General features: G+C 38.2%; 2 protein-coding genes across 2 annotated transcripts; one reads left to right on the top strand and one right to left on the bottom strand.

The window, feature by feature from the left end:
- Positions 1-677: 677 nt before the first annotated feature.
- On the bottom strand, positions 678-11,503 carry LOC115924834 (DNA damage-binding protein 2-like). Its single transcript, XM_030987708.1, has 8 exons — positions 10,947-11,503; positions 9,672-9,839; positions 8,678-8,872; positions 7,793-7,938; positions 6,050-6,149; positions 4,790-4,967; positions 3,956-4,099; positions 678-736 (listed from the first exon to the last, which is right to left on the bottom strand). The coding sequence occupies exons 1-8, from the start codon at positions 11,232-11,234 to the stop codon at positions 678-680; spliced, it is 1,278 nt and encodes a 425-aa protein (XP_030843568.1). The 5' UTR covers positions 11,235-11,503.
- Positions 11,504-11,755: 252 nt separating this feature from the next.
- LOC548616 (triosephosphate isomerase) lies at positions 11,756-17,671 on the top strand (the record flags this gene model as incomplete). The annotated part of the gene is given in 5 exon segments (NM_001123509.1): positions 11,756-11,911; positions 14,311-14,519; positions 14,988-15,120; positions 16,162-16,335; positions 17,550-17,671. Coding segments are annotated over 5 exon segments (753 nt in total).
- Between the last annotated feature and the right edge of the window lie 4,003 nt (positions 17,672-21,674).

Below are 21,674 nucleotides of genomic sequence, written 5' to 3'. Positions count from 1 at the left end.
ACTTCATTGTTAGCAATATTCAATCTTAAAATGTGATATGGCCATCTCTAGATGGACAAAAGACAGAGAAAATCCTTTAAACTTATTATTCAAATCAATTGCATGCAATCACATTTTCCTACCAGCAAATCAAACATGAATCCAATCGAACGACTTTCAAGAACAAGTTGAATATTTACTATTTTGTTCACAGGAGCATGTTCTTTTTGGTGGGAAAAGGGGGGGGGGGGAGATTTGCTGTTGTAACAGAAAAAAATTATCACAGCACTTTGTGTATTCTTTTGATTTTATAATTTGTTTATAAACTATAGAATCTTTTTTTGTGTCATATATATTCTTTTTTCTTATTTTGTTCATATATTCTTTTTCTTTTTTTGTTTGTTCATATATTCTTTTGTTTTGTTATTTGTTTATGTCCTAAAAGGCACTAGAAATGTCATAAATAAGAATTAGAGCAATGACCATGCACTTTGAGGGCAATTTAATTGCGGTCTTAAATGAGAACTCAACTGTCCCTTTAACTGCTCATCCCTCCCGTGTAACCGTTCTGCATCAAGGATCCCAGACACTTACAGATTGGATGCCGGTGGCACATTGGTCCATCAGCCTGCACACCAACTCTCCAGAGCTGACATCGTAAGCATCTATTGATCGCACCGTGTCATGTTCAAATCCCTCTAGGTCGCATCAGGATATCTGCCAACTACGATTAGGTTCTGGAATGTGTGCCAGTAGCCTGCCAGGGAGAAGAAAGGAAAGACAGAGATTTGGAAAAATGAAAGAGTTCATAAGTTCACTCGTTTTAAAACAACAATACAAATACAAAGTGTTTATGTGATAAAAGGCCTAAATGTCAACAACTGCAAGAATAATGTACGCACAAAAGTTTCAAAAACATCGAGATGAAATTGGAACTATAAAGCAATTTAAAACATAATGGAAAAAAGATTTAGCACCATGACTCAAACCTGCCAACCTTTCACGGCAAAATTAGGAAAAAGCCTACTTTGTATACTTTTCACCCAGAATATTTCAGAAAAAGAGAGGAATCTAGGGTTCGGAACAAAAGCTTAAGGGCCATAAAATAGAAAATCATTCCCTCAAAATAGGAATGGTTGGCAGATATGCATGAGCAATTATAAGAGCAACATTATGAAAGTGTAGTAGTAGTAGTAATAGTAGTAGTAATAGTAGTAGTAGTAGTAGTAGTAGTAGTTGTTGTATATCCACTTGGAACTACATTAACATGAGATATGATATGTAAATACCACGCCGAGCTATACGGAAGGATACATAAATAAATGGTCTTACAATATGGCTACTAATCAATAATTACATCGTCTGCCAGACTCTATCATTTCACCGAGTCATATAACATATTACAACATCTCCCTCACAATAGATTTTTTTAAAATGAATAACCAAGAAAAGTTATAACAGTTCATCATAAAACCTCTTGAAACTCCAAACACCTGCTAGCAAACATTTTGCAAATATCAATACCTTAAAAATACTTTAACATATGCCCGACTAATTGCCAAGTAACAATTAAGGAATATGTTTATGATTCACAACTTGAGAACCCAAATTCGCAACCTTACTCTAGTTCCATAGAGTAGTCCTGTTTTTTGTTGTTGTTGTTATGAATTAGTAAAAAAAAAAATTAAATCTCGGTTATTATCCAATATAGATGAAGTATGTTGTATATCCACTTGGAACTACATTAACATGAGATATGATATGTAAATACCACGCCGAGCTATGCGGAAGGATACATAAATAATGGTCTTACAATATGGCTACTAATCAATAACTACATCGTCATGAATTAGTAATAAACCTGTCCATTATCGTTAAACACTACCAAAAACAATTTGAAAGAAGAATTAAACACACAAAAGTGACAGACTATATAGATTGAACAAAGGTTCCAGTTTATAGTTAGAATCTCACATAAAGACACTTCATATATATTGGTAATAACAGAGATTTATTTTTTTTTTTACTAATTCATAGAAACAAAAAAAAAAGAAAAAAAAAAAAAGAAGAGAGAAATAGCATACAATAAATAGAATGGCATGCAATGATGCTAATGTAAAGAAATGTGCCCAAGGGTATCTTTATGTTGGATAATCAAGCAACATAACTTTCTTGAATACAGTGTTTTGTGTTGAGTTTTTTATAAATGTTTCAAGAATATGAGAACAAAGTTGAATATGTTCTAAAGTTTCCATAGAGTTGTTCAGTAGCTCTGCCCAGCAAAGTTTTTTGTATCAGCAAATTTGAAGCAATGTTTTGCTTACAAACTAGTATTACAGTATTTTGGTTGTAAATATATGTAAGTACAATTTACTTCTAAATGGCCAAGTTTGGATTAGCGAATAAGAAGTTGGAAATGTCAATATAGAAAAAAAAAAAAAAAAAAAACTGTATAGGCATGTGTTTGCTGATGTATATGTAACCACATAGTTTTATTTCTATCATCTGGTTTTAGGTATTCCACGTATTAGTTTTTTCAAAACAGGACTACTCTATGGAACTAGAGTAAGGTTGCGAATTTGGGTTCTCAAGTTGTGAATCATAAACATATTCCTTAATTGTTACTTGGCAATTAGTCGGGCATATGTTAAAGTATTTTTAAGGTATTGATATTTGCAAAATGTTTGCTAGCAGGTGTTTGGAGTTTCAAGAGGTTTTATGATGAACTGTTATAACTTTTCTTGGTTATTCATTTAAAAAATCTATTGTGAGAGAGATGTTGTATATCCACTTGGAACTACATTAACATGAGATATGATATGTAAATACCACGCCGAGCTATGCGGAAGGATACATAAATAAATGGTCTTACAATATGGCTACTAATCAATAATTACATCGTCTGCCAGACTCTATCATTTCACCGAGTCATATACATATTACAACAGTAGTAGTAGTAGAAGTAGTATAGAAGTAGTAGTATAGTAGTAGTAATAGTAGTAGTAGAATAGTAGTATAGTAGAAGTAGTAGTAGTAGAAGTAGTAGTAGAAGTGGTAGTGGTGGTAGTAGTAGTAGTAGTAGTAGTAGTAGTTGTAGTAGTAGTAGTAGTAGAAGTAGTAGTAGACGTAAGTAGTAGTAGTAGTTTTTAATAGTAGTAATAGTAGTAATAGTAGTAGTAGTAGTAGTAGTAGTAGTAGTAGTAGTAGTAGTAGTAGTAGTAGTAGTAGAAGTAGTAGTATAGTAGTAGAAGTAGTAGTAGTAGTAGTAGTAGTTGTAGGGGTAGTAGAGTATTAGTAGTAGTAGTAGTGGTAGTGGTAGTAGAGTATTAGTAGTAGAAGTATAGTAGTAGTAGTAGTAGTAGTAGTAGTAGTAGTTGTAGTGGTAGTAGAGTATTAGTAGTAGTAGTAGTAGTATATAGTATAGTAGTAGTAGTAGTTGTAGTGGTAGTAGAGTATTAGTAGTAGAAGTAGTAGTATAGTAGTAGTAGTAGTAGTAGTAGTAGTAGTAGTAGTTGTAGTGGTAGTAGAGTAGAAGTAGTAGAAGTAGTAGTATAGTAGTAGTAGTATAGTAGTAGTAGTAGTTGTAGTGGTAGTAGAGTATTAGTAGTAGAAGTAGTAGTAGTAGAAGTAGTTGTAGTGGTAGTAGAGTATTAGTAGTAGTAGTAGTATATAGTAGTAGTAGTAGTAGTAGTAGTAGTAGTTGTAGTGGTAGTAGAGTATTGTAGTAGAAGTATAGTATAGTAGTAGTAGTAGTAGTTGTAGTGGTAGTAGAGTATTAGTAGTAGAAGTAGTAGTATAGTAGTAGTAGTAGTAGTAGTAGTAGTAGTAGTAGTTGTAGTGGTAGTAGAGTATTAGTAGAGTATTAGTAGTAGTAGTAGTGGTAGTGGTAGTAGAGTATTAGTAGTAGAAGTAGTAGTAGTAGTGGTAGTGGTAGTAGAGTATTAGTAGTAGAAGTAGTAGTAGTAGTCCGTAGTACCTTGATTGGTGTGAGATGCTGAAAGAACCTGTGAGGATGAATGATGGTTCTCTCTAGTGTATCCCACATTGGACCAGAATAGATTCTCAGTGGCTATGCTCTGGTCTGTTGTTAGGAGCTTAGTCCCATCTGGACTGAAATATGCTGGAAAGTGAACAAAGATTCATACTTACGGATAAGATGATATATGACTATCAAGTTTCCATGCCTATTCACTTTGAACAGTGGCAGGACATTGAAAACATAAAATAGGTTTGAAATTAATCATAAAAGGTATTTCCATGTGCCTTGTACATGAAACAAACAGACCTTGTGATTTGAGACGTTATTTAGCTTAATTTTGAATACACCTGTAAAATGGTCTACTTTTAATATTGCTTATGGTATTTTCTTTCATTCCAATCCATCCATCAATCCTTATGCTCCTATTACCAATTATTCATGCAGGCATAACCAGGTACTATCTAAAGGGGGACAAGCAGGAACAAACACAAATTAAGGGCCAATTGTGGAATTGTGCAAGTATGCTGATTGGATTTCAAAATGTGTGTGCGTGTATGTTTGGAGGGAGGGTGAGAAAAAGACAGGCCCATTGTACCCCCACCCCCCATGATCATTCCTTCTTTTCTTTAAAGCCTGTCTGTACTAGTTTTGCCAGAGGGGATTAGACCACCCATGAAGGTCACTGACAGGTGGCTATCTCATCAGCTCAGCTCTCAATTAACATAAGAAAAAGAGGATCATGGGGGACCAACAGGCACCGATTAGGCATTGTTTGCTATATAGAGGGCACAAGTAGCTATAAGTAGTGCAGTGGGGCTTTAAAGTCCTAACCTGAATTGATGGGTCTTTCATGGTTCATCTGGTAGACGTAGCTGGTTTTGCTGGAGACGTTCCTGATGTCCCACATCTTGACCGTCTTGTCCGTGGATGCGGTCACTAGGAGCCAGGGGCATCGTCGGTTGAACTCGCAGTGGGTGACCTTCTGCTTGTGCAGTCTGTACTTCCACATCTAGAGAGATGCAAGGAATTATTGTGTAGCAATATAAAAACAAAAGGACAATGCGTAGTATAGTTTAGTTTGTTATACTCTTTGTAAGATTTGTTGTTATTATACTCATCATGTTTATACTCAGCTCTTTTCCCTATATATCTATGTAACATATGTTTTATGGACCTATGCCTTGTGAAGCTGAGTCTGAAATAAAGTTCTGAATTGAATTGAATTGAAAACTGTATCAATTGATACCATGGTGTTGTAGATACTGAATATCATCAGCAAATGCCTTGGCATGATACTATACACGTAGAACTTAAAACTAAGAATCGCTAGCTTACATTTATGAGAGGAAATTTGGTTCAAGCACATTAATACTCATGCAATAATTGCAAAACCATCATGAAATTTTAGTGAGGATCAAAAACTTGACCAACTATATTATGCAATTTTATTTGATACATGTACAAATTCATATATGTTTTTTTATTTTTTTAAGTCAGCAAGTTTGCAAAAATTAAAAATGATGTAAATGATAAAGTAAGGTGTTCATTCTTAATATAATCACCAGAGCCCTGTTGCACAAAACTTACCGTTGATGGTAGCTTTGCCATCGATAATGACTACCATGGAAACCGTGATTTGATTGGCTGTTGAGCCCTGTTACCATGGTAGTTGCCATTGGTGGCAAAGTTACCATCACTGATAAGTTTTATGCAACCGGGCCCAGCATAACAATCATCACTATCAACACCACCACAAATCATCATCATCATCATCATCATCATCATCATCATCATCATCATCATCATCCATCATCCATCATCCATCATCCATCATCATCATCATCATCATCATCATCACCCAATCTTTATCGCCATCATCATCATCATCATCATCATCATCATCACCATCATCATCATCATCATTACCATCATCATCATCATCATCATCATCATCATCATCATCATCATCATCATCATCATCATCATCATCATCATCATCATCATCATCATCATCATCATCATCATCATCATCATCATCATCATCATCATCATCATCATCATCATCACAGGCATGAGCAGCATATGGCTTACCTCTTCTCCTTGCCGAGACATGAGTACCACATTGCCGTTGTTATCTCCTGCTGTTAGCACATTGTCTGTATAGTTGATATCTACAGAACAGTACCAGTGGCTATTAAAAGGACACAAAAATACAGGAAAAACAAATTATTTGCTAGTTTACAGAAAATAAATATGTAATGCTGAGAAAATACCCTAATATCAAATATATAAGAGAAACACCCACTCCCAGTCTCTAATAATAGCTTCTCTTTTTCAGCTACTCAACCCCCCCCCCCCCCCCTTCTGCTCAGCCATGTATGAGTTCATTTGAATAAGGGAAAACACGCTTACAGTCATTGTTATTGATGTAGGGGGTGTCCCTCTCCCCTGTGGATCCACCACTGATGGTCAATACTGAAGAAGTTTTTTTTTAAAGGGAAACACTCACTTCCAGTCATTGGTATTGAGGTAAATCTTCTTTGGCTGGCCATCAAAGCTGAGACGACTAACCATACCATCGATAGAGGAAGTGAATATCCAGGAGGGGTCAGAAAGGTCATACCTCAGTGCTTGGACTGAGCCCCCCTTACCAATCTACACATGCAAGGGGGTGGGGTCGAAGGTCAAAGGTGGAGCAAAGGATAGATGGATTAGAAGGAGGAACAGGATAATGGCAAGGATTAGAATTTGACGGTAAAATTAAGAGAAAGAAAAATAGGTATGAGTGGAGTGCGAAGATAGAGAAGATTTTAATATGGAAAGGTTAAGGGGACGGAGGACAAATAAAGATAAAAGGGGAAAAGAGAAATGTGTGGGATGAAGAGAGATGCATTTAGTCCAACAGAGTGATAGAAAGAGAGAAATAATAGAAGGAAAAGAAGGAGAGTAGAGGGGAAGAGTGGTGGGAAGAGGTGAGAAGATAAGAGAGAGGGAAAGAATACATGAGAACAGAAGACAGAAGAGAAGATAACAGAAGAAGATACAAAAGAAGGGAAGAGATAAATAAAATTGGGAAGAGAAGAGCAAAGGAGTACAGTGCAATACATTTTCGAGAACGAAAATAGAAAAGGGTGTACGCAAAAGAATGTACGTAAGGGTAAGTGCATGGTTGAAAATTAGATGAAGATTGTAGAATGAAATAGAAGTGACAGGGTAGGGAAGAAAACAAACATAAAAATGACTTTAGTCAGTGACAAAAAGAAAGATCCATTTTTATAGAAACATATCCTTTCCAAGAGGTTAGATTCTGATACAAATCTAAATATATCAATAATCTGAATGACTACCCCTGGACTACCACTCAATATCGACTATGCTCCTTCCCCTCCCCCACCTCTCTGATAAATATACCAAACCTGGTCCAGTCCCCCCCCCCCCCCCCCCCCCCCCCCCCCCCCCTCCTTGATAAACATGAGAATGACTCCTTAGATGATTACCAAGGGTTCCTGTACTAGGGCATAGGTGTCCTACAGGAAAGTAATCCTTTGGTGCAGTGAGGTGAGAGGAGGGGTTACAGTAGCTAGGGCCGTGAGGGTACCTTGTAGTCAGTTAGTGGTAGCCAAGGTGGTTGTCCCAGAATTTATGTTCAATGTGGATGTAATCCATATTCAAACATTTCAGTAGAAAAGGCAAGCTTTCCAATGCATAAAAAAATTGTCTAGCAGTCAGCACACCAATGACAGGGACAAACATTTTCAACATCATGTTTGCTTTTTTTAAAAATGAAAGAACTTTCTGTCACATGACCAGCCATCTCACGTCTGATTGGCTAACCTCCAGTCCATGGTGTTCTGAAAGAGATGGAGAATCTTGCCCTCAAAGTTCTGTAGACGGACTTGTCCGTCCAAGGACGCAGAATAGATCTCATCGGGCTTGTCTCTGCTGAAGAGCAGACTGGCAATATTTCCTCCAGGTCCTATCTACACATCAGATAGGCAGATGTAAATGCATGGTTTTGAGTTGAGCTAAAAACAGCTAGTGAATATAATATGAACTGTAAAACAATGTGCCATCCTCCTTATGGAATATGGCGAATTGATGTCAATGAATTTATATTGATATACAAATATTAGTATCAGTACGAATAGATAAGCAAAAGTCAAAAATAATTACTGACCAAAATGCCTCTGGAACCTACACCTGCCCTCTCATTTTGCATTTAAAAGCATTTCCTTTTAAACTTTCTAGACGCCAAGATATCCATGACAAGAGGCAGTTCTGTGCCTCATATTCTAAACTCCAGGGTGATTTTGTGTCCCCCTCCTCCCCCACCCCCCCCCCAAAAAAAAAAAATTGGGAAGACTCTACACTTTCTATACTTGGAACTCTGCATTCAATAAATAATACAATAGAATAATACAATTTAAGCCCCACTGCACTACTTATAGCTACTTGCGCCCTCTATATGGCAAACAATGCTTAATCTGTGCCTGTTGGTCCCCCATGATCCCCTTTTTCTTATATTAATCGAGAGCTGATTTGATGAGATAACCACCTGTCGGTGACCTTGCAAGGAGGTATAATCCCCCTATCCCCCCCCCCCCCCCCCCCCCCCCCCGGTCAAACTAGTTCAGACAGGCTTTAATGGACTGCCGAATTCCAAAGAAGAAGAGGCTGATTGTTATCTCTTTCTTAATATCTATATTTCATATTACTTACTCCTTGCACAACATTCCATCCATCTTGCCCTTTGCTGTAATCCCACAGCATGAGGTCACCACCCTTTGACCCCACAGCAAGCATTGTGGGATGCTTTGGGTGCCATTCAAGAGCCGTCACTCTCCTTTCAAAAGGGCTTGCTCCGTGGCTAACCCTGAACTCTGAGAGCTGTTGGACAAATGGTTGAATGGTAGCCTGTAAGAGGAAAAAAAAAGACAAAAATATCACTTTCTATCATCACAGATTTTAAATACCAATTCCCTTTGATACAATTTGTTTACCTGTATCTGTTTTTTCCTTAAGCGTTTTATATTTAAATTTATAACAGTTCCTATTTTTAAAATGAGCAAAGCCAGGAATAACTTTTGATGACAAAACAATGATACATATTACATAATCTCCCTGCAAAGTCTCAAAAGGAACTGTGAAAAACAACAAGCCTTTTCTTTCCCGTAGCACTTTTTATGTCTTTTTGTTGCTGCAGCAGCAGCAGACATGTTTGTGTTTAATCATGTATTATGACAGAAACCATGATCATCAAGCATTACAGTAACTAAAAAAAAGATGCATAATAAGGTATAGCTAATTGATTGTAAATAGTATTGATTATGGCAAAGTAATTCTATTTCTACACAACTTTCCATCTTCAGCTGTTTCAGTTAGCTGCTCAAAAGACATTTCCATCCACTGCTTGATGTCATCTAGCCATGTCTTCATCATGCTGCTCTCTTCAGCCATTAGTTCCTCCTGGCAAGACGGTAATTGAATATAAAGAAACTAAAAATAAAATAGAAGATATCGTCTGATCCAAGCCAGAAGAGCTCAGGGCCCCATTTCTAAAAACTTGTCATCAGTGACATGAGCTAGTGATTGGTTATCAGCAGATTTGTCACTGTTTTTTTGTCATTGAAAAAAAGGCATTGTGAAACGGGTCCCAATTTGGACTCCCTTTTTACTCTTAACAGATGATATGAAACATTCAAATGTATATTACCTGTCTCAGGCTTTGTTTGAACCTCTGTCCGGTGGTATGTCTGAAGATCCGATGAACTATGTTAGAGCTTAATAGATCCATTGGGGTGATGGAGGGACTGACAGGCTCTCTGCTTCCTCTGATGATGATGGTTTCTTCATTTTCTTTCTCCTCCACATCCAGCTTCTGCTAAAAACAATGAAAAATCAATGAAACTAAAATAAGACATGGCCATCTATTCCTATAATCGCAGTGCTGCATACATTACAATTCACCTGAACTCTAAAGCCCTTAGTGTTCAAAGCATTGAAGTAATTTGTAGCTCTGTTCTCTCTCTCTCTTATCATTTCATGAATGTTTAAGTCTCCCAATCACCAAAGATATTTTGTTTCATACATTAGAAGTTCTATTCCATAACACTATAGATCCTATTCACAATCAAAATATTAGCTTCAAATATATTTCTGCAAAAAGATTCAGTCTCGATCAGCATAAAATCGACTTGTGAGTAGACTACAAAGCACCGGCCCACATGCTCGCTTAAAATAGGGCCTCGCAACTGGATCAGACTTCAATTTTAAGGTGATTGGTATATGCTTGAACATTCTCTTTCTTATAAGAAAACATGAATTTTAACAACGTGACTTTTATACCCACAATGAAAAGCTTAGACAATAGAATTCCAACTGCACAATCAACAAAACTTAACAGTTACTGACATTCATTGACTGCATCCGTTGAATATGTCATCATGTCTTCAATATATGCATGTATGACATAGTTAAAGATTAAGATTAATAAACTTGGATTTATAATTAACTCTCCAAAGTCTTTAGATCTATAGATCTAGACTCTAATTCAAAAATTGCAGGACTCCAAAATCTAACAACCAAAATTAATTAAATTCATTGTAAAACTTGATGTTTAACATGTCGCAGTCAAACCATGCATCGATCTAAAAAATCTATAGAAAAAATATATGAAGTTAAAAAAGTCCGATAGTGATATGCGCATTTTTGCTTTAATAATTAATAGCTACAGCATAGTCTAGTTCTCATGAAATATTGACCTTTTACCCTCTTTTTAAGTTAGATCTAGAGATCTAGGGTCTACATGCATGCACGTTCTTACTTTCTTAATAATCTTAGAATGAAAAATACTAAATCATGACTCCAGCTTTAAACAACAGTAAAACACATTCATATGTTCATTTTGACTATACACAATTCACAAGACACTTATTCATTTGTCTATAGAAATTATAATATAATTAAATTTAACTCGATCCCAAAACACCTTCTTCACTGCTCCATTTGACAGGTTTGAACTTGTACTAGTTGTATCAGGAGTGGATCTATTCCTCTGTCTATCTGCCGTTGTTGATCTGCCAGATTTAATAATTTGGTCTTCAAAATCTTCTGTATCACTATCAGTTTCTCCAACTTTCTTCCTTTGCTGTCTAGTCCGCCTTCCACTCACTGCAGCTGCCGCTCTGGTTGTTCTTTTGTCAGATTTTGTTACTTTTTCTTCTGATGCACTGCCTGCAGTCTTGTCTTTCTTGTTTCTTGATGAGGTTGGTGCCATTTTCAGAAGTTTCTAGATCGACTAGAGCTAGAAGATCTGCCCAAACTACTGCAAAGCAAACATGGAAACACCTAGTAGAAGTAATCTTTAGAATTAGACTGCTATCTGCATCCGTGTATTCAGATACATCGCACTGCACTGGCATTGCATGCAGCTAAGCTCAATGCTTCCCTCCCATCTCCCTGCCTTGTGCATGTCAACTCATGCACGTGCTCAGCTGTTTCGTGTTTACAAAACGACTTGCGTAACTTTTTTTTCCCGCGGAACAAAAGCAGTTCTAAGACTATGACTCTTTTATAGACTACCATAAATTCCATGTATAAAGTTAATTTTGTCTCTTATTTAATAAACGAGATCATAAATTTAACTTTTAAAAAAGAAACAATACTTTGATGTTGTGTTGTGAAAAATACTAAATATTTTCTCAGCTTTGCCTTCAACTTGGCAACATCGTACGTGCAAAACCAAACCGGAACTGGACCGGGAATCCCAGGTCAAGGGTGATTGCGTGTGAGCTGTAGACATTTCAACTTCCAAATAACCGTCCTAATTTATCGATAAAATGGCGAGTGGAAGACGTTTCTGGGTTGGTGGAAACTATAAGATGAATGGGAGCAAGGCGTCAATCGACGGACTTCTGAAGATGCTGGAAGAAGCCCAGATTCCTGGAAACACCGGTAATTATTGCATTGTCTCGGTCTGACTCTGTGCGATTGTGAGTGTGATTGTGAAACTGGCCTGGGTCGGTTGTGCTCGTGCCTGTTAACTCTCTCCGCCCGCCCGGAGACCCGGGGGCCACGTTTCGCTTTCGCAGGACGTGGTAGGCGGCTACCATTGGCCCGGAAAAATTGGTTCCAGGGCAATTACCCCCCCCCCCCCCCCCCCTGAGGACAACCATGATCCCTGAGGACAATTATTGCCTCGGAAAATTACCCCCAGGCCCAGACCGTAGAAGTAGTTGTGGACAGTTAGTGAGTTACCCCCCTCCCTCCCCCATCCCCCAGTCCTGGGGGGGGGGGGGGGGGGGGGGGGGATACTTGTCCTCGGGTGGAATATCCTTGGTTGTCAAGACAAGGGGGAAGTAATTGTCCTAGGCTAAATTTTAGGGGTGGGGGAACTGCCACGGTTAATTTGGGGGTAATTTTTTTTTTGGGGGGGGGGAGAGGGGAGGGGGGTAATTGTCCTGATACTGTGGTAGCGATAGTGATACATGAAAAATCATTGCAGGTGCTCGTGCACTGCAGACTGGACCACTACTTTGATTAACCCCTTTGAAAATTGCCCCCCTCCCCCTGGAAAATTAACACCCCCCCCCCCCCCCCTTGAAAAAGTACCCCCTTAGGGTCTAGAATTACCCTCCCAAGGACAATTACCCCATGGAAAATTACCCCCAAGCATAATTACCTCCCCTCCATAAAAGACACCCTATGACAATCACCCTTTAGTAAGGTGTCTGAACGATTTTTCAATTTTCAATTTGGGATCGTTTTTCACCATTTTTGTTTGATATTTGAATAAAAAATGTTATCAGAATAATACATTTCAAATTTCAAGTCTCACCGATGTTTCTATCAAAAGTTACAGCCCCTCCAAAACGCTGGTATATTCATATCATTTTGGTCAAAATCGATGAAAAAGACGTCCACGCAGAGTGATGTTGTTTTGCTAAATTCAGACAAACAGCTGTATCGCGCGATATGCAAGCGTATGCATATAGTACGCATGTTGCTAAGCCAATGCGCGACTTGCAGCTTGAGCCACGCTGTCTCCGCGATATGTGCCATTGACTAGTATGGTTGGCAATTCCCGCCGTAGAACCCGGAAGTGAATACACGTTGTAGTCAATGGCAATATCGCGGAGACAACGCACGTTGTCTCCGCGATATTGCCATTGACTATAACGTGTATTCACTTCCGGGTTTATCGAGGGAATTGCCAACCATAATTTCAGTCACTATAATGTGTAATTGAATTTGGGGTTTCGTTCGTGCGCGGAGATGTTACGCGATGTAACCATGGTTTGGACTGAGCGGAGCGCACGCCCCCTAATTAGCTGATCCACCAAATAGCGAGAAGGGTATTTTTAAACTGTGATCAGTTGTGATCCCTGGGGGCTAGCGAAAATATAATCACATAGAATTGTTCCTTAGGACTGGGACTACTTATCAATCGGGGCGTCATATCTCAAAAGTGACAAACCTCAGAGTTAGCCAGGACACAATGTTTAAATTGCTGTTTTGACCAAGATATTTTTAGAATTTCGGGGGCTACGCCACTTTGGAAATATTGGAATTCACCTGCTCTTTCATATGACACCTCATTCATTGATTATCACCTTCAGGATCACAACAGATAAAGGTTTGAATCTCGATTTGAAAAAAAAAAACTTTTTTTGCATGGTCGCGCAATGCACGTAGACTGCATAGGGATGCGTGTAATCTCTATGGGAAGAATTTTAGCACACAACATCGGGTGCGCGATCAGACACCCTACCTTTAGCGTCCCCCCACCCCCCGGACAATTGTAGAATTACCCGTAGGATACTTGCCAAATGACAAATTATGACCTGCAAGGAACATACCGGTATTCAATTTATTCAGTTCATGTGTTGATTTGTTATTAAAAACTTTTTAAAAATTCCTCTTCTGATTCTCCAAACTTTTAGTCTCTGTACAAAACTCGCCAAAATTATTTACTAAAAATTGGCACATGAGCATTAAATTCTAGTTTTTGTTAAATGGCAAGAGATTGTCTTGACTAAGGCTTCATTCAGATATGAAGAGGCAAATTGAATTTTATTGCACCAGGGATGTTTAGGTCAAATTGTTCCTCTATATAGTCGAAATGAAACAAGATGTTATAAATTTACTGTTTATTGTTTTAAAATATCACTTGCTAATCACGACCTGAAAAATGAAGAAGAAAACTAAAAATCCTTGATACAAAGCATAATGACTGAAATTTTCAATCTTGCTAGGTAGAAGCGATGTTAATATGGTATCGCGTAGAGAACTAACTAGACGTGAAAGAAATTTGAGCGCCAAAAATCAACATTTGTCACCATTCCTTTCCACAGATGTTGTCGTTGCGCCACCCACTGTCTACCTCGACTACATGAACTCCAAGATCCCGGCAGGAGTCTTTGTGGCTGCCCAGAACTGCTACAAGGTCCCCAAAGGAGCCTTCACGGCGGAGACATCCCCTGCCATGCTGCAGGACCTGGGCGTAGGATGGGTGATCCTGGGCCACTCTGAGAGGAGGCATGTCTTTGGAGAGTCTGATGAGGTCAGTTCTAACAGCATTCGGCATTGGTTAGGAATGAGTGTATGAAATTACAGTACAGCAATTGTTGCAGAAACAAATTTGTACAACCCCTTTGGCACAACACTTTCCCACTTTTATCCAATCAGTTGCATATTGCAAAGTCCTATCTCTTCTGTACAATTGTTGCAATTGATTTAAATAAATCGCAACCCCTTCTGCGGTGGGCCTCCAGTACTTTTATCCAGATGAAGTAAATATGTACCTGGAGATTGTATGTGACACCCTCCCCTCCCCCTATCTACTTCTCCCTCCTTTTTTTTTTCTCTCTCTCTCTTTCTCTCTCTCTTCTCTCACATGTAACATTCTATCTGTCATTCATCCTCATCTCTCTTGGTCTCTCTTACCATAGTAACTTTATTGCACTGGCCTTTCATTCTCTACTTACCAGTAACCTCCTTATCTCTTTATCTCTCTTTGTAAACTGTTCAGTTGATTGCACAGAAGGTCGCCCATGCTCTCAGCTGCAAACTCAAGGTGGTGGCATGCATCGGAGAGAAGCTGGATGAGAGAGAAAAGGGTCAGACCAACGAGGTAGTCTATCGCCAGATGAGAGCTTTAGCCGGTATGTGTATCTTTATTCTTTAATGTATGTAAATTTAAAAAGTCATCTGAGCTATTTCATTTGACTTTTTAAAGATCTAAATTGTTTGTTTTTTGTTTTGTTTCAATTTTTTCTCTTTTTATTCTCTCTTGTTGATTCGCTGATTAATTTGATCTTGAGACCATTGACTTGTTCACTAGAAAGGGGCACTTCTACAACAACAAAAAAGGAAACAAGTGCTGGTAGTTCATAATAAAACTAATTCATATGACATATAAGTTTGCATACTGACATAGCAGCAACATTCCATTGTAAGAGAAGCTGTCAGATATAAATGTAGAGTTTGGATTTGTGTCTTATAAAGAGTCGTGGTTGATCTGGATTGATCACAAGCCATCCAATCAGTTGTATACTGTACTTGCAAAGTCCCATCTCTTCTGTACAGAGTTGCAACTGATTTGAATAATTCGCAACTGCTTATGAGGTGGGGCTCCAGTGCTTTTGGGAAGAAAAGGGTCATACATTTTGTTTTCAGTAGTAATTAGATTGCAGAGTTGTTTTAATACGGAAACGTGGGAACAAAATCTTTCTATAATAATAATTTTTTCTTATTGAGCGCTATTACAAAAAAACAGATCAGAGGGCTATTACAACAGAAAAGAAACATACAAATCGTTACAATCAAATAAGGAACAGTAATTAAGATATTACGAATGAAATGAAATTTAGATACTCAAAACATACATTATGGATTCAAGTTAGAAAGAGTTGGGTTTTAAGTTTCTTTTTGAAAGTGTCTTCTGTACTACATAGGCGGAGGTGTTGTGGTAGAGTGTTCCAGATGGATGGTCCAGCATAAGAGAATGAGCATTCGGCTGCCTTGGTGTTGGTGCGTGGGATCAGTAACAGTGTCTGATCGTTCCGTGAACGCAGATGGTATCTGGAAGCTGGAGGAGTAGTTAGCATATTAGACAGATTAGAGTGTGGAGCAGTATTCATCATGCACTTGTACACTAAAAGTGCCAGTTTGAATTCCATTTGACCTGATTGATTCCATTTCAGATGTGATCACTGACTGGGGCAACGTAGTCATCGCTTACGAGCCGGTCTGGGCCATTGGGACGGGTAAGACGGCCACGCCACAGCAAGCACAGGAGGTCCATCAAAACCTGCGCTCTTGGTTAACAGAACATGTGAATGCAGCAGTCGCGGCCAATACACGGATTGTATACGGAGGTTAGTTGGCATCAAGCACTGATTTTATTTTATGTGAATATATATTAAAAACTCATTTACCTTTAATTTGTTATTGTATCTTTCTTCTAATCTTTCACCTTTTTTTCTGGTCAGTGGTCATTAGGCTTATTTCCACCTCTTCCTACTTATCTCAATCTCTCTCTTTCTTCACTACTTATCTTCAATACACCTATTTTCTGCTACATTTTCTCTCAATTCTCATTAACCTTACTCACAATGGTGGGTATTCTGACGATCTCTTATGTCTGATTGAACCTTTTTCTGTTTGCTCTTATAATTGATTGAAATTTCAAGAATATGAATGCAAAGAATATCTAGAAACGAACTCAAGGGCACTGTATGAAATGTGTGAATATTTCATATGCAAATTTGAAGTATTTTGTTCTTCAAATACGATTATGGTACTCTAGAAAAGGTTGTTGCTATTGATTTCCGGAAATTCTTCGTTATATTTCGTTTTTAGTGAAGAAACTTTAGTACCAGGTACTTGAGTTATTACTTGACCACTTGATCTAAACTTGTATTGTATGACAATGTCCTTGTTCTACTAATGGACAGAATGACAACATAAAAATATTTACTTTAAAGCTTTTTTGTCTTGGACTCATTGGAGCGAGTCGCAAGAATGAACAGGAAGCCAAATTCAGACGGTTATTTGTATGCAAAGTGTGATAATTCCACAGTGTATGCAAAACTAACAGAATGAAGGGCTACATTACATGATAATGATTATCAATTACCGGTATAACTTTCGATGTTATTATTTACTACCTAGATACCTGAGATTTATGAGCAATGAAGGTCTATATTCGTATTGTAATTCATCAAATCGAGTACAGGCTTATATCAAACAAACATTTCATCATCAATAGTGGTCTGTCAGTTCATGACAGTTTCAGTGACCCAGTCAAAATTCTATATCAAGTTTCTCTCCAAGTACCTCGGTCTTGAGCCATCCGTTTAAGCGTTTCATACCCTGTTGCTCCACATTCTGAGATTACCTCGTCTAGAATTCCTCTACAAGGTCTTCCCCTCTTCTTCTTGCCATATATAGGACCTTCTATGACTCTGATCATCAAGCCATCATCATGCCGCATTATGTGTCCAAGCCATTTCTTCTGTCTCTCTGATCGTTATGAAAGATAAATTCTAATCTCTCATTTTCTTAAAATTATCTTTTCGTTTCATCACAGGTTCAGTAAATGGTGGTAACTGCTGTGACATAGGACAGCAACCTGACGTAGATGGCTTCCTGGTGGGCGGGGCATCGCTGAAGCCCGAGTTCAAACAGATCATCGCTGCAGGAAGCGCATAATGCAGGATTTTAGAACTGCAGTCAAACCTGCTTTAGTGACCACCTGTCTACAAAGACCACCTGTCTATAAAGACCACATGTTTTGTTTCCCCTGAAAATTGTTTCTCATTGAAACATGTACTAAAGGAACCTGTCTACAAAGACCACTTTTTGTGTTTCCCTTGGGTGGTCACTATAGACAGGTTTGACTGTATCAGTATATTGCGTGATATTATAAGTAATATATATATTTCCTTTATTGTAGAGGTACTTAGTACTCCCTTTTGTCCATTACAGCAGACATATATTTAGACTCTTTTCTATATGCCCACTCAAATAATATCCCTGGGCCATAATGTATTTGTAACCCTAAAAGGGTGGGAGTAATTTTACCAAATAGTATACTTACTAGGTAATTTTATGAAATATTATGTATGGTAATACTAGCTCGTTTATTTCAAAATTTCTAGTTTGAGTGTTTTAGAGACCAGTGTTTATTGCATGAAGCTACTGTAAAGCACAGTGCAATCCTTTTGTGAATTAGCCCATTGTGTGTGCCATTTGGTACCTGTGGCATACCATCGAATGTACCAGTTTTACAGTTGTGGCAAGTAAAAGGTTTCGGCATTATTTGTGTGTATTTTAAACACCAATCAGAGCCATATAACATTAAATTTGTCTCAACAACAAGATACATAGATCGTTAAAGGCTACTGAAGTCACTGCTTTGGATTGGCTGGGAGCAATTTTGTTGCAGAATTTTGGCAGTTTTTAATGACCAAGTTTTGTGAAACACTCCCCTGGTCTGGCTGCTGTCAATGCCCATGTCATCTGTAGCTGGGGGCTTCAAGTATTCCTAGCAAAACTCTACACAAATGTATACTTCCAGGACAAGGTGCTGAAGCAATGAAGGAATTTCTTCCTACCAGGTACCCATGCAATTCACCTGGGTCAAGGGTGGCATATGTAGGCTATATTTTTAGGAAGAACCTTTGTACCATGACTGGATTTTAATCACATACCATTTATGATACAAACTCCACTGCCTATTCACAAGATCATAATGACTTTTGTTTGTTAAATTCTTTTTTGTTATCTTTTGAAGGCCCTTCGTTATGTCGCCAAAGGGATAAGAGTGTTTTTAAATTGTAAATGGGTCTGTATGTAGCTTAACTGCAAAGCAGTGATAATGTGATAGAGAATTATTGGAATATGTTTATAGGACCTTGACCTATTCTTACGTAGGTAGAGAAAAATGGGAACAGACAGAATAAGGATTTAACAGTTTTTTCTGGAAATTGTGTCAAATTCTACATTTCATGATTTTTTTTTTGTTTACATTAATTCTTTATTTACCTTGCAAACACTCTCCCTGTGCCACATTGTATTTGTCATGGGATCGATATAGCAAAGGCTTCAAGAGTGTTGAACTGTTTCCAGTGTTAAAAGGGTTGCAATGGAGCTAATTAAAACCTCTGTGTTGCAGGTGCTTCTTGTTTTTGTGCAAAATTGCATGTGTTGCAAACAAGGGACCGTGCAGAGAAGTGAAAGAAGCAACTAAAGTGTTAACAAACTTTGGCTCTTGTGCAGTATAGTATTGCATTGAAATAATTTGGGGTTATGTGTTATTGGGAGTATGAAGTGTATACCTACGTGTTTATTCGCTTCTGAAGTGTTATGTTCCCATTGAAGTACCCCCACAATTCATGTAACATTAGACTAGACCAAATGGTTTATCTTATACATAATCGCAAAGGCTATCAAAATTAACCTAAGCTAATTTTTAGTAGCCTCTGCAAGGTTTTTTATCACCTTTTGAAATGTGGCATCATTATACGGTAGTACTATGTTACATAATCCAAACATCATTTCTGTAAGCAATACTGTGGAGTATTTGAAATTGCCTGCAGGTTGTTGCTTCAAAGTCTTTGCAATTTTGTTTATGAAAGAGTGACAGCATGACATCTTGATCGAGGGGCATAACTTTGTTTCAATAGTATTATGTTAAATTGCCAAACCCTTCTAATGTGACATTTTCCCTCTTCAATTTGTTATGTTGTAAACAAATAATTCAGTGAATTTGTGGTGCTTTTGAAGGCATTCCCAATCAAATCGAATGTTTTGATCGAATGCTTCTAGGAGATTATAAGAGAAGGATTAATTTGTAGGGGGTGAATTTGTGTCCCTGGAAAGGTTTGATGCCCTGACCTTATATCCTTGCCAGAATAAATTCAACATCATGTATGATTGTTATCAATATCCTATTATTTTGTGATCAAGTATCCAACTATGCTAACATCTGATAATTTGTGAGAGAGTGAGAGACAGACAGACAGAGATAGTGAGAGAGACAGAAAGAGATACAGAGAGCGAAAGGGGGGGGGGTGAAGTTGGAAGACTGACACAGAGGGAGGGAATGGGTAGGAGAGACAAAGAAATAGAGGGAGAAAGGGCAGATATAGGAAGAGAGATAGTGGAGAGGAGAGGGGAGCAATAGAAAGAGAAAATAGTGAGAGAAAGGAGGAAGAGGGTCGTGAGAGAGAAGAAATGTAACAGGGAGAGAGAGAGGGGAAAGAGAAAAGAAAAGGGATTCAGAGTGAGATTGGATGGAAGAGAGGGTGAGGAGAGTAGAGAAAAAGTAAGAGGGGAAGGAGAGAAAAGAAAGAGATTAAGAGAGAGAGAGAGGTAAGGAGAGAGAGAGCGGGTGAGGAGAGTAGAGAAAAAGTAAGAGGGGAAGGAGAGAAAAGAAAGGGATTAAGAGAGAGAGAAATAGGTAAGGAGAGAAAAGAAAGGGATTAAGAGAGAGAGAAAGAGGTAAGGAGAGAAAAGAAAGGGCTAAAGAGAGAGAGAGAGAGGTAAGGAGAGAGAGCGGGTGAGGAGAGTAGAGAAAAAGTAAGAGGGAAAGAGAGAGGAAAGGAGAGAAAAAGAAAGGGATTAAGAGTGAGAGAGAGGAAAGGCGAAATAAGGGGAGGGTGACGAGAGTGGAGAAATGGTAAAAAGAAAGAGAGAGATAAAGAGAGACAGAGAATGGAAAAAGGCGAAGGGAACAAGTGGAAGCATGGAGAGATGAAAAGGACTACCCTTTAAATGAATGGATGTATTTTGGACATGCATGGTTTGTTTTACCCGAAAGCATGTGTAACTATGCTTGTAATTAACAATGGGAACGACGGCTACAAGTCCTCTCCGATGAAGGCCTAGAATTCGGCACAACATCAAGATCAGGAAGACAAATTTATATACGAATAAATAAATAAATAAATTATCCACATACGGAGCCGCTTTAATACTATATATTTATATATAACGTGTAAAATGTGATACAAAATACATGTAATTTGATAGAAAAATATTGAATTTTGTAATGCTTGTTTTCATCCAACCGTTTCAATTTATTGCTGCCTAACCTCTTTACACGAATAACTAACATCAGATCATGGGTGTCGATCCCGGGGGGGGGGGGGGGGGATGGGGGGGGGGATATATCCCCCCCCCCCCCCCCAATATTTCAGGTGGGGGGATGGCCTGTACAATCATCCCCCCCCCCCCAATAATTCACCATCAAAAAAAAAAAATGAAGAGAAAAATTAAGGATGAGAGCCCGATGAGAGTAGTTAATGGTTATTACTCGCAAGATGACCATCAATATACACATTTTGCTATCTCATTTTCATAATACATACATAAATACGAAGTAAATAAGACAACCGTATATGAGACAAGAATAAATTGAATTCTCGCTCATACGGCTTCATCAGGAATTGATGAATTTATTCAATTTGTTCAATCAACAGCATCATAGAAATGCAGTGTGCCAAATGCAAAGACGCAGCGTCAAAAAGCAACGAGCTAAATGTTAAGCGCGAAGCGCAAAAATAGCAATCTGCAATGCACATCAGACAATCCTGGACAGTGTAAACATAGATGAACTCTGTGACGATTTCGTGATGAGATCGGAGACAAGGAGAAAGATTTCCGGACAATAGTATGACTTATAAAATAGTTCTCTAGTTGTTATGTTGTT

The sequence above is a fragment of the Strongylocentrotus purpuratus genome, unplaced genomic scaffold, assembly GCF_000002235.5.
Source record: "Strongylocentrotus purpuratus isolate Spur 01 unplaced genomic scaffold, Spur_5.0 spur5_scaffold_16, whole genome shotgun sequence".
Taxonomy (NCBI): domain Eukaryota; kingdom Metazoa; phylum Echinodermata; class Echinoidea; order Camarodonta; family Strongylocentrotidae; genus Strongylocentrotus; species Strongylocentrotus purpuratus.
Note: the sequence above shows the minus strand (reverse complement) of the source record. Positions and strands in the feature narration are given on the sequence as shown.

Bases quoted from the DNA above. Each gene is read 5' to 3' on its own strand.
- LOC115924834 (XM_030987708.1), bottom strand. From the start codon at position 11,234: ATGGCACCAACCTCATCAAGAAACAAGAAAGACAAGACTGCAGGCAGT. The intron at 9,840-10,946 runs GTGTTTTGGGAT...CATTGTTTTTAG, and splicing joins CAAATGGAGCAGTGAAGAAG to CAGAAGCTGGATGTGGAGGA. The intron at 7,939-8,677 runs GTAAGTAATATG...TCTGATGTGTAG, and splicing joins GATGGAATGTTGTGCAAGGA to ATAGGACCTGGAGGAAATAT.